General features: G+C 28.8%; 1 protein-coding gene across 1 annotated transcript in view; it reads right to left on the reverse strand.

Moving 5' to 3' along the window:
• Positions 1–6931: 6931 nt before the first annotated feature.
• The window catches only part of Tpr2 (Tetratricopeptide repeat protein 2), a 37138-nt gene continuing 29697 nt past the window's right edge, over positions 6932–14372 (reverse strand). The window contains exons 7-10 of the mRNA XM_075358316.1: positions 13589–13754; positions 12773–12919; positions 10847–10996; positions 6932–7465 (exon numbers count right to left, since the gene is read on the reverse strand). Coding sequence (XP_075214431.1) covers positions 7350–7465; positions 10847–10996; positions 12773–12919; positions 13589–13754 — 579 coding nt within the window. The 3' untranslated portion in view covers positions 6932–7349. The remainder of the gene's footprint in view (positions 7466–10846; positions 10997–12772; positions 12920–13588; positions 13755–14372) is intronic.

The following is a 14372-nucleotide window of genomic DNA, read 5'->3' on the forward strand; positions in this document are numbered from 1 at the left end:
TCCACTTACATGATAGGCTAAGTGAATATGATAAAATCAGCTGTTGTAATGTATTAGTAATTTGAATATGATCTCTACTTCATTATGCTTTCCATCCTATATACTGTATATATTTTAAGTTTTAAGTCATTTTAATATTAAAAATAGAGTGTTCTGATTGCTTAGCGACTGTTCACATTATATCAAAAATGCCAAATTAAGAGTTATATTAATTAATGTAGGTAACCGTCAGTAAACACTCTATATAACTTAACAATAGTATATAACTTGAACAATAATAGTTTAATGACCTATGTTTAACAGAGTTCATACAGAAAAACAGTCAATGTTTTAGTTCATTATGTATTACTAGGGAATCTGTTGTTAATGAAAAATAAAAAACTTCACTGTTTTTTAATAACTGCAATGGACAAAACACAAACCAAGCCCTTATTAGATGATTTATGTCATTGGTAAAATTAAGATGAATTAAAAAAATAAAAATATTCTTTTCCAATCAAAGGGCACTCATTCTTTCCTTTTTACCTTTATAAGAAAAAGTTATAAAACTGATAAAATGAATACATTAGATGAGTATATTGTAATTTGTAAAACTTATGAAAATAAAGTTGAGGAAATGAATTAGAAAATAGTGTTATAGAGGAAGTTGAGGAGGATGAAATGGGAGAAACAATACTGAGATCTGAATTTAAGAGAGCATTAAAAGATTTAAATGGCAGAAAGGCTCCTGGAATAGACGGAATACCTGTAGAATTACTGCGCAGAGCAGGTGAGGAAGCGATTGGTAGATTATACAAACTGGTGTGTAATATTTATGAAAAAGGGGAATTTCCGTCAGACTTCAAAAAAAAGTGTTATAGTCATGATACCAAAGAAAGCAGGGGCAGATAAATGTGAAGAATACAGAACAATTAGTTTAACTAGTCATGCATCAAAAATCTTAACTAGAATTCTATACAGAAGAATTGAGAGGAGAGTGGAAGAAGTGTTAGGAGAAGACCAATTTGGTTTTAGGAAAAGTATAGGGACAAGGGAAGCAATTTTAGGCCTCAGATTAATAGTAGAAGGAAGATTAAAGGAAAACAAACCGACATACTTGGCGTTTATAAACCTAGAAAAGGCATTCGATAACGTAGACTGGAATAAAATGTTCAGCATTTTAAAAAAATTAGGGTTCAAATACAGAGATAGAAGAACAATTGCTAACATGTACAGGAACCAAACAGCAACAGTAACAATTGAAGAACATAAGAAAGAAGCCGTAATAAGAAAGGGAGTCCGACAAGGATGTTCCCTATCTCCGTTACTTTTTAATCTTTACATGGAACTAGCGGTTAATGATGTTAAAGAACAATTTAGATTCGGAGTAACAGTACAAGGTGAAAAGATAAAGATGCTACGATTTGCCGATGATATAGTAATTCTAGCCGAGAGTAAAAAGGATTTAGAAGAAACACTGAACGGCATAGATGAAGTCCTACGCAAGAACTATCGCGTGAAAATAAACAAGAACAAAACAAAAGTAATGAAATGTAGTAGAAATAACAAAGATGGACCGTTGAATGTGAAAATAGGAGGAGAAAAGATTATGGAGGTAGAAGAATTTTGTTATTTGGGAAGTAAAATCTATTAACTTACTCCTTTAGTTTATCTTTAAAATAAAGCAAATTTCTACAGACTGTGAGGAAACAAAGACAGCATTGCATAAAAGAATGGTAAAGAGATTGACTATTATTAAACTATAATTTCATAACAGAATCAACAGACATCTGAGCATTTGTTACATAAACATGTTGTAATGTCTCCCACAAGATTTCTTTTTGTACTGATTTCTGTAAGGTTTTAATAATGTTCAACACTACACATTGCTGAAGAAATTACAATTGTTTGGAGTATTTAAAAACGTATAAAAATATTTTGTGTTTGGTTAGCCAACAGCAATTTATTCATAACTGAGATTTATTTTTTGTCAGCCTGGCACACCTTACAACCAATTTGTGTTCTCTATATTTCATTACACACATTATTGAGAATGTTATTAACCAAATTGCAAAATTATTATTTAATAAAAATTGTTCAGTTATTTCATTTTCTAACAATTCTAAATGCGTTATTTAATTATACAATGTTAGCAAATAAACTTAAATGCATTATTATTATTATTATTATTATTATTATTAATAAAGTTAATAAATTTTTAATTTAAGAGTTGTTATTCTCAATTCTGATTTAACTTGTTAATGAACAAATTTTTACCACAATAAAGAAAATATATTATTGTGTAGTTTGATACGATATATTAAGAATTTTAATATGAATATAATAGAGCTAATATCATTATTCATGACACCTAAACTTGAATTTGCTTTATTATCTGGAACTCTTTATTTCTGAATTTATTGATTAGGCTGAGAAAAATATATTACTGTACTGTATATTTAGTATTTTGCTACTACATGCAAGAGTTATTAAAATATATGAATTATAAAGCTTACAAAGCCATACTTTATATATAAAAACTAGTGAGGAGGAAGTAGGTGATTAGATGATTTTGAGATTCATTTCATTTCAACATTTTAGAGCTAACTCAAATACACAGTTTTTCTTTTAAGATTTATGCAATTATTTAATTAATCAATCCTTTGACATGTTTTTTCTTTGTTGAATAATAAATACATGTTTTCCTTTAATGTATAAGTAAGGAATCCAACAAGAGACAACATTTTGAATTGGATAATATAATGTTAAAAAAATAATTATTATCTTATGTTTGTGCCATACATAATTCAACAGTTGCAGGGAAAACAGTATTCTTCAGCACTATCTATCTTCAACACTGAAATTTAATTTATTTTTATCTATTCTTTTACATCTATTTTTTTTTTAATATTTATTTCTGTTAATAATATTTTAGATTAGAACTTGTTTGTTTTTCTTTATTTAATAATAAATATTATTGCAATTAGAGTGATTGTTTTGCAATGATACAATGAGACTATCAAGAAATACTAAGTCTTAAATTTTTAACACATTTACGGTAAATTTCTCATTAAAACTGTAACTCATGTCTGTTGAGAGAAATTCCAAGTAAATGTTAAAAATATTTTTAACTTCCTGAATATGATTATGATAAGAATTTAAGTAAAAAATAATAGACTAAAATTTTAAACAAAAAATCTTATTTCTAAATGATTTAAGGAATTAAAATTATTTACTCAAAATAGAATAAATTATTACTGTTATTATTCATCACAAAATTAGTGATAAATAAAAATATATTACAAAAGAGCATGACTGTACCACATTAAAATTATTTACAATAAATATTTCATTCAATAAAGTAATACACACATTTTAATTCTATTTGCGACAAAGTAATTTCACTTAATAAAATATAGCCAAAAATATACATAAAAAATCCTTTTTAAACGTAAAGAATATGTGTTTCAGAAAAAATCTAAGACAATGCAGTATTTAAAATAACAAACAGGAACTAATTTACCATAACTAGAAAGAAATTTTACAATTAACCCCTTTAATATACTCTTGATTGAATGCTTCTTACTTTTATTAAACAGTATGTAATGATATTTCTTATTGTTAAATACATTACCAAATACATTATGTAAGATAAATGCAGGCTTACTATAATTACTTTTTTCCTAACGCAAACAGAATATTAATAATTAATACAATGAATTAATTTTGTCATATATTTTTAGCCAATATTCACTCCCTCTTGAAAAAATAATACAAAAACCTATACAAAATGAAACTTCCTTCAGTTTGTTTTGTCAAATTTAAGCGCTTAATTAAACCTAAAATCTGAATTAATGCTTACAATATACACAAATATGAATTCTAACTGTAATATAACAGATTATGAAACATTAATTAGAGGAGCAACACATCTAAATACAACACCCTTTCATAATATCTCTGATTTGGTGCAGTGCATGTATACACTTTTGGAAAATAAATTCAAGAAATATTTACATCTAAATTCCTACCATTAAAATAATGAAGGAAGGCAAATTAACAGAAGCTAGAAAAATAAGCAAACAATCATGTATGCATTTGATACAGGAACATCAACAAAGAGTATAATCTGTATTAAAGAGGTTAATTACAAAATTTGTCTAATAGTCATATAACAATAAAAACAAAACTAACTAGATGAATATTAATTACAAAGTAAAACTTCACAAAATGTACATACACTACATCAAATCTTATAAATTTATAAAGTAATTTTTTACTACCCACTACCACATGGTTTTTGTTTTAACAATACAGGAAAAAAATTTAATATGATATTTAATAAATAAGGATAATCATAATAATAAATATTAAACATTTATTACTATAAATATGTATTATTTTATAACAGAATATTAATTTATAATGTGAATTTATAAACAGTATTTTACATAAGGTAACAATGATTAATAATTACATTTGTAAGTAACTAGGTTGTATCTCAAATTTTACAGTGTAACCCAGATTTAGGCTGTAGACAATAAAATTCTGCCAGCTGATCCACAAGAGGGTAGAAAAATTAATGAATATTTTCATGTTGGAATAATCTCTGCATCATTAAATAGAAAGAATGAAAATGTAATAATTATACAATAACGTCATTATGTATCTTGCTCAAGACAAATTAATGAATTAAAGATGAGATCACTATCGCATAGACCAAAATTTTGTTAAGATTTTGTACATTCTTTTTAACAGTAAGGTGGTACAGGTCAAGCGCCTGATGTTAAAAGTGGATTAATCAAGATAGCATACCTTTTCATATAATTACAGAAAGATAAGGGGAAAGATATAAAAAAAATTGTAAAATAAACTTGTTTAAATTTGTTCAAACCTCCAGAATATTACTCTTGCTAAATAAATTTTTATATTATTAAATACCAAATTTCAGAATATAGAATGTAATTAAATATATTAATCTGTGGGTCCTCATCTACCTTTATTCAAGATTTATCAGTCTAACAATACCATTAATCTTATACACGATTCTTAGTCATAATGATTAGCATTCACATCATGACTTATTCTACGCCCCGATTTAAATTCACTATGAGGGAGTGAAGCTGATTGGTCCATGTCCTGCCCCTGGATAGCTGCATATCATTGCAGTAAACTTAACATCAGCAGTTGCTTTCTTAAGAAAGTCCTCTTAAAATGTCCAACAATCTGTCACTTTTAGAAACAGTATCAAATAGTTCTTGTCAGAACTTAAGACAAGTTTAAAAAAAAAATTCTCACATCCAGAAAGACAAAAATTAAATATTTTGAATACTAAAGAAAACAACATACAAACTATTAGAACATTTTATAACGTAGATAAAAATATAATCATGAGGAAAAGGTATATTGAAAAGAATCGAAGTTTGGTGTAATTCACGATCTAAAGCTAACGATTTATTTAATGATCTCAAAGGGAAAGCAAACACAAAAAAGAGGACAGATAAAAATCATATTTCACTGGGCATAAATTACTGGGTTAAACTTTATACACTATATAACTCTACAAGAGTAATACTCCAAATGTAGTAAAAAAATTAGCTGAGTAACAAAGTTATTTACTTATAGCTTTTACAAAATTAAAAAAATAATAAATCTATTATTAAATGTTAAAATAATACATTTTACACTAATATTTATTAGTTAGAATTTAATTAACTGAATTAAACTCGTATGATTAATTTCAATAGTAATTGATCTGTTAATTTTATCACAGCGCCTAGAACTATACTTTAAATTTAATCCAGTTGTAAGCTACTATTATATATTTTTTTTATAACCATGCATTGTATTTATAATGACATCTGAAAAATTATATTATGTGTGTGTATTGTAAAGGTGTAGAAAAAAATGTCTTCATTTTGACTAGCTTAACTGTTATCTACACATGAAAAATTTTAATTAAATACGAATGATATATTATTTGTGCTGCGTTGGCTAATTATCATAATGCTGAAGAACCATTTACAAGAAAATAACTGCTTCTCTCTTTCTAGAAATACATTTTTCTTGAACACTGCTCTTTGGTAATTGAAGAGAGTTAAGTGAATAAAAATCTACAAGTAGAAATACTAAACAATCAAAAATAGAGGTTCTTTAATATTAAAAAATAAAAATAAAGTATTATTCACTTAAACCCAATTTCACTGAACTGTTTATACAAAGAGAACAGAAACAGTTATCAGTATAAGTAGAAAAGATCAACAGTAACTATACTAAATTTAGATTTAAAAAATGGCCACTTCCAATTAATTATACCATAAATTTGAACATTTCAATACTTCTTCCAAGAAAGATTAATATTTAGTACACATCATTTTTCAACTCATCTGTCCAGGTAAAAGGACAAATTGTAAAATGCATATATAAACACCTTTGCAAACTGTTGAGGATAAAAATGTCGGTTTTTAAATTTAATTAATCAAGCACATGTTGATGGTACTTTTTCTGCTATTTCAGGCCTCAATGTTTATGATTTTATTAACGAATACTATAATACCAAGTTATTCACATCTTCAATATCAAAGTATACATTCCTAAAATGAGATTTAAGTTTATAACTTTTAACTTAAAGGACTAACTGGATGGAAGGAAGAAATTTTACGAGGCAGTATCCTGAAAACTGTTTTAAAATCAGTAAGTCTATTTTGTCTTGTAATAAATTATACACACACTTTTATATATATATATATATATATATGTGTGTGTGGGGGGGGGGGGCAAAGCTGTGCTGTTCATAAGCAAACCATGTATTTGATTGCACAATTAACACGCATTCATTGCATTGGCAGCCAACTTAGCACAAAATTTATGAATTGTATATGTTTTAAACAAATGTATTTTTGTGAGATGTAAATGTGAACATTTGTTCATCATAGTAATAATGCAGAAAAAATATCAAAAAGAAGAAAACTTTTATTCATTTCAATAACACAATAAAAAAATTACTATAATAATATTTTTATAACTCTTATATCTAAATTTAACTCAGTAAATGAGTATACCTTTAAAATGAAACATCTATCAACAGGAAAAAAAAATGTTTTCTATACTAACATCGATGTCTTTTTTTTTTTAACAATGAAATATTTAAGAAAAAAGTTAATCATTGAATAATAATTTAATAAAATATAATAAATAAAACAATGAATTATTAATAAAAAATATACATTAAAAAATAAATATTAAAAAGAAATTTCTGTAAGCAACCTCTTTTTATATTAATTCTATCATCTTATTACTTCCTTAAGTAATAACTTAAAGAGATCACTAAATAAGGGATAAAGAGTTTTTTCCAATTAACATCAAACAATTCAATGGAACTGGAATGTAAAACCACTGGAGAATGGACCACCACCACCAAAATGGAATGAACCGGCACCTGGATCGCTGAAGAAAGTTTGGAATAAATGGTTTGGATCAATATTAGCTGAAACAAAAAAAAATTGAATCATTTAATAAATGTTTTTTTAACATGAAAAAAAGTTTTTGTCAATATATTAAAATGAAGTTCACTATTCAACTATTTATAATCAATAGTGACATCAGTTGTTAACAGAACATAATACTATATATTTGGAAAACAAATGAGACATCTTTATCGTGCTTTCTGCAACGACCTTCAACTACTCACAACTGGATCAACTTCTGCAGCAGCTACCTCCTGCTATACTTTTAAATGTAAGCTATTCTCCTTCAGTAGACAGATTCACTGTCATAAATCAACAGGCTAAAAATTATCAATTCAATAACCATACTGGGCTAATCACTAGAAAATAAACATTCCAGAGAATAGCAGTTTAGAAAACTAAAGGCTGTAGAGTAAGAATAAAATTCCAATGGGCAAAAATCTTCTATAAAAGTACTAGAGTGCCTACAGAAGGTTTTTAAAGGTACAAGATTTGGTAAAGGGAAAATTCTGATACTCATCTCCCCATGGTAGAGAGGACAATGATCGTATATATTAACTGCTAGTACATGTACACATCTAACAAATGAAGGGTTACTCTCAGTATAAAAAGTTCCCCCATTACAAGTTCCAATGGCCTCCTAAGATGGTGGATAAGCAGTGGTGAGTACAGGTTACTTACTGCCTTGGAGGTGAGAAACTGCCCCCAAAAGCAAAGGAACTTCTTAAGGAAGTCAATAGTATTAGAATATTTAAGGCGATGGTAAACTACAGGATTAAAAATCCAACTGATAATTCCTTGATGCTGGCATCTGTTAAATGTTCTAGTTAAAATAGCTCCTCATTTGGATCTCCAGGAGGGACTACAAAAGAAGTCAAAGGTCTGACTTCATATACAAACCTGGAATGTCAAACTTTGTTAGAGTACAACATTAGAGAATTTCAAGAAGGAAATGAAATAAAATGGATATATTAGGACTGAGTGAAGTAAGGTGGGAAGACCATATTCTATAAGTAAGGTGGATCAGTTTCCACATTCTATTCTGGCACAAAGAAAGGAAAAATGGAGTAGCAATAATTATGACGACTGAACTAGTAGAATGGATACAGAAAGTATCTTATTTAAATGATAAATTAATTCTGTTAAGGATTGGGATGTTACCAAAAGATCTTGTTAGAGTACAAGTACATTGATTTATGAAGAAGAAAATATTGAAGAAGTGTATGAGTATTGAAAATGAAATAAAATCAGAAAAAGGGCTGCTGTAAGGTACTGGGAGACTGGATTGCTGTGGTTGAAGAAGGTAAAGAAGGAAATGCGGTAGGAAAATTTCGCTTAGGATAAGGAATAAAAGAGGAACAGATAGTAAAATTTTACAAAGAGAAAAAATTACTTATAACAAACACTTGATTCAAAAACCATGAAACAAGGTATATATGGGTATCTGCTGGGAACTACGTATATCAGTTAGACTACACTTTAGTAGATGAAAGGTATAGGAATGCTATTAAGAAAGTCAATGGAATACCAGATATAATAACAATCATGTGCTGCTTATGATGAAATTGAAAATAGCTTTAAGGAAAGAAGAAGAACCAAATGCAGTCAAGAATTGAGACTAGAAAAGTTGAAGAAATGGGATGAGGAAACAATGGGAGAAAAACTAGCTAAGGGGGCAATTAAAAAAAAAAAAGCAAAAAGGGAAATAAGAACAGTGAAGAGACCAGATGTGAATAAAAAATGGCATATTACAACAATAAAGGAAGAAGCAGACTATTATGGGGAAAACAGAACCAAGAAACTGTGGGTAACAACAGAAATGCAAAAGAAAATGGAAGAAGGCGGTGTAAGAGACAGTTGGAAAATGAAAGAACAATGTATTGGAAATTAAACAATGAGTTAAGAAGAGAAACACAGAAAGCTAGAGGATCTAGAAAAGAAAGAGCACTACAACATGTAGGAGAATGAATAAGGTGCTATATAAGATCCATGTAAAGAGAATGGTAAAATGAGAGAAGTTGAAGGTATGGACTTAAACATGGAAACAGGAAAGGAAGGTACTGAAGAGGATAAATGATTATATTAAAATATAAAGTTCAGAAAGCAATTAAAAAATGAAGAATACAAATGCTTGGAGGAAGCAGTGGAAGAAACAGTTGGAACAGTGTAATAGGATACATAGTACGGGAGAATGTCCTGAAGACTTTGTGAAAACAGTAATACCTACTCCAAAGATAAATGGTACCAGAAAGTGTACAGAAAGACAGAACAATAACTTTAACAGCCCGTGCAACTAAAATTTTGTTTGAAAATTAAATTAAATTTTGTTTAACTAAACTTTTGAGTCCTTAGTAGCTTGATGACAGAGATGCCATCAAGCTACTAAGGATGGTTGGAGAGATATTTAGAGAAGAAGAAGAATGAATCTGTGTTTCGTAGATTTAGAGAAGGCAATCAATAGAATCCCGTTACAGAAAATGATGGATCCTTCAATAGAAGAAAGCAGAATAGTTAATTAAATAGAATGTTAATTAAATAATTATACATGAGAAACAATAGCAATGAAAGTAAAAAGTATGTGACTGTATGTGTCTAGGTTGGGGTGTTAGGCAAGGATGTCTCTAACAGACACCAACATATACATTGAAGATATAATGAATACATAAGAAGAAAGAGAATAAGAGTATGAGGAAGCATTAAGGTTTGCTAATGGTATTGTAATTCTAGCTGATGACACCACATGATTCAAAAATTTTTAACAGTTCTAAGGAAGGGATGAAATATTATGTAATAAAAATAAATATAGGAACAACTTATGTACCAGAAGTAAATAAAAAAAGGATTTAGGGATAAGACAAGTGAAGGAAGGATTGAAAGTAAAATTATTTCGGTACTATGGTGACAGAGGACTGGAAGAGCACGAAGAAAATAAAAGGAAGGATAGCAATGCCAAAGAAAGCCCTCAGTGAGAAGAGAGAATTACTATGTAATAAAAGTCTGAATTTTAAGAAAGAGGTTAGACAAATGTTTATGTAAGGATTGTCTTGTAAAAAAATCTTCTAAAAATCTACAGCCTTTCTCTTAAAACAAATATTGTATAAAACATAGTTAATGGTAAGTAATTAAACCATTAAAACTGGAATATGTGCCCCATTAACAATGTTTTATAAAATTATCTTTGTAAACTCTTTCAAGAACATGCTTGCTAAACATCATTTATAGGTATACAATTTTTATTCGCAGTGCAGTAAAAATAGACTGAAATAAAGGGAAACAATCAATTTCATTAAATTAAAAAATTATACACAACAGTACATAATTTTGGAACTAATTAGTAAATTCAGTATATTTACAATGGATTATAACTTGATGTGTAATTATTTGATAAATTAGTTATTTACCTCCCATACATTCACCATCATCTAAATCTTGTCCATTATCATAACGTGCTCTTTTTTTTGGATCTGATAAAATACCATACGCTTCTCCAACTTCCTTAAATTTCTTCTCTTGTTCTTTCTTCTCACCTTCTGACGCATTCGCATGACGATCTGAAACAAATAATGAACTTTTCAAGTATTATTCAAAAACATAAATAAACAGTATTCAATAAACAATGATGATGATGATGAAATTATGTAGAGGCAAGTTTATAGATAAAAAACAGGCAGCTTGTTTATAGAATAGATAAGACAGAATAATTATAACAAATTGATCTTTTCATTACCAGTGGTATTTCTCAATAATTATATTTTACAAGTTTAATTCCATTTTATCAAGTAACAATAGTAGAAATTATTTGAAAATTAAATATCCAGAATTCTCATTTTAAAAATCTTCAATTTTGATCTTCTTGCCAAATGAAGTTGAAGTAACTATGTATTCTCAAGTTATGTAGCCGAGCATTGTCATGGAGAAAGACAATGCCTGATGACAACATTCCTCTCTGCTTATTCTGAATTGCCCTTCGTAGACGTTGAAGAGTCACGCAGTATGAGGCTGCAGTGATGATCATGCCACGTTCCATGAATCCCAAGAGAACTCCATTCCAGTCCCAGAACACAGAAGCCATACACTTTCCGCTGGAGAAGGTTCACTTGAACTTCTTTGGTTTACTGGGAGAATGAGAATTCATCCACTGTTTGGATTGTTTTTCTGTTTCTTCAGTTTCTAAATGGACCCATGTCTCGTCCCCTGTGACAATTTTGTTCAAAAAATCTTCTCCTTCATTGTGGCAGCGCTGGAAAAACGTTAGGGAGGCGTCCATTCTCATTGTTTTGTGATGGTCGGACAGCATCTTAGGAACCCATCTCGCACACAGTTTGCGGTACTTAAGTCTCTCACTCACAACGGTGTAGAGAGCTGACCTTGAAATTTCAGGAAATGAATCACTCAATACATAACAGAAATTGTGAACCGACGATTTTCTCAAATTGCCTCATCCACTCACTCAACGAGATCATCGGCTGACACTCGCTTCCTCCCCTGACCGCCTGCATCCTGAACATCTATATGTCCTGCTTTAAAGTTCCTGCACCACTGTCGCACTTTGCTGTCACTCATTGAAGTTTCACCATACACATTACTTACTCGTCGATGAATTTCGGCTGCACCCCTTAGCCTGAAGAAATCAAATTACCACACGCACTTCACACTTGGCAGGAGATGCTATTGTTGTAGACAAGTTTACGTGCTAGCTGCGTGTTCAGAACTAAACGAAGTAATGCGGCGTGATTGAAGGCCATACTAGAGATGCTGCGCAACACATATGCACAAAGGTTTATCTGATTTTTGCGCGGGTTTTTATTTCGCGACCGATCGGACCTTGAAAAAAAATAACCCTTGTATATATATATTAATTTTAAATAGCAACATTCTAAACCCATCTCTCAAGAATCATAGGAAATAAATACAAAAATCAGATTATTCCCCTTCATCCCCAGTTTGTTGTTAATAACTATATTTAGTCAAATAAATTTTATTCAACAGGAAAGTGGAAAACAAAAAAATAGATTCATTTAATTATAAATAATGCTATTTACCACAAAAACTTGACCACATTTCTTGTTCTTTAAAAATTTATAAAAAAACAATTCTGTATAGATTAATTATCCAAAATATTTAATTAAAATTATATAAAATGATAAAACTACACACAGCATAGGTAAATTTACAAGCCTTATACTACAAAAAAAATATAAAATTTATGAAAAGTTATTCAATCACTTTATTTTGTTAAAAAACAATAATATCAAACACGTTACACAAGATGAAGTAAACTATAATTAAAAGTAGCAGATAAATTCATTGTTTGTAAGGACACAAACCTGGATGGTGAACAAGTGCTCGTTTTCTATAAGCTTTTTTAATATCTTCTGTTGTGGCACTTCGATCAATGCCAAGTATTTTATAATAATCTTTTCTTTTTGACTTTTTCAGTTCTAATTTTGCTTCAGCCAACAACCTCTTATTTTCTGAAAAAAATAATTAAATGATTATACTTATTTTGAATAACTTTAAATCATTATTGTGAATGAATAAAATTCTTTTCAATACTGGAAAAATTAGTACTAAAACAATTCCTGTTACGTAAAAAAATTTATTTCAGTCAGATGTAACTTAATGGATCCATTTATTAGATAAATTATCAACATATAAGTACTATTATGTACATATCAACTCTGTTATATTTTCGATACAAATGATAAAAAAATTTAAGAAAATAAAATAATGTAAAAATAATGCACATATTTATATTTTCAGTAAGAATCAAATACATTTGTCTTTCAAATCATTTAAATTTTTATTAAAAATAATAGTAAGATATTATTTAGGACTATATGCTCAGGATGTGCAGATAAAATGAGATAGCCATTTTACCAATAACTACAAATATACAGAAATCAACAACATTATATAATAAAAAACCTAATAGTACAACTGATAACATGTACAGCCTTCACCATGCTTAACCATTTCCAATGTTTCACAACACCAATTTCAGCAAAAACACACATTAAATTATAAGGAGAAAGTATTTCTCCTTATAATTAATTTCTCCAGATCAAAAACTTAAATTAGTGGCAACTGTGTCTGTAACAAATAAAATAATTTGGAAAACAAGCATATTTTTAAAGCATTACCAGGACTTTTGTCCATGCGAACTACTTTCTCATAATCATGTACGGCATCTTCATACTGTTGAAGATCCATATAGCATTTTGCCCTACGGAGAAGTGCTTTTAGGTAGTTCTCATCCAATGTGAGGGCAGATGTACAATCTGTTACTGCTTCATTAAGGCGTCCAAGCTGTTAAAAACAAAACGCTGTTTTACATTTAAAAATACTTTACTATAAATAGCTTGCACATACTATATTAAATAAACTAAACAATAACTGAACGAGACTGTCCATCTAATTTTCAAAACAATCAAAGTAAAAGTCACCTTGAAAAAATTCCAATAGTCTTAAAACCCCAGTAAGCAGTTTTAAAAATGAAATTACTTCGGAGGTACTTTTGAGAGTTTCTTCAATGCTATTTTACATAATACTATTAAATAAACAATATTTTTTTTTTTATAAGAAAATACTACATTTTGGGAGTTTTATTCATAGAAAGTATTTAAATGACAAATAGTTGCAGTCTAAAATTACAGGCGGAACATTTTACACCTTTCAAATTGTTCATTCATAAAAAATTGTAATAAATTCAATCTTACTAGATCCTTTAATGTCCTTTAATTTTGTCAAAAAATCATCATTTTCATTCCTACCAAACCATACTGAATGTATATTTACATTCAGCAATGCAATTACCTTGTACATAGTTCAGAATGAAACATTTTTGATGAACATAACATTATTTTTAGAAATGAACAGTTTAGGTAGTAATTCAGAGTGCAATATGCAATGATTCCAGTTTTAGTA

The sequence above is a fragment of the Lycorma delicatula genome, chromosome 2, assembly GCF_047948215.1.
Source record: "Lycorma delicatula isolate Av1 chromosome 2, ASM4794821v1, whole genome shotgun sequence".
Taxonomy (NCBI): domain Eukaryota; kingdom Metazoa; phylum Arthropoda; class Insecta; order Hemiptera; family Fulgoridae; genus Lycorma; species Lycorma delicatula.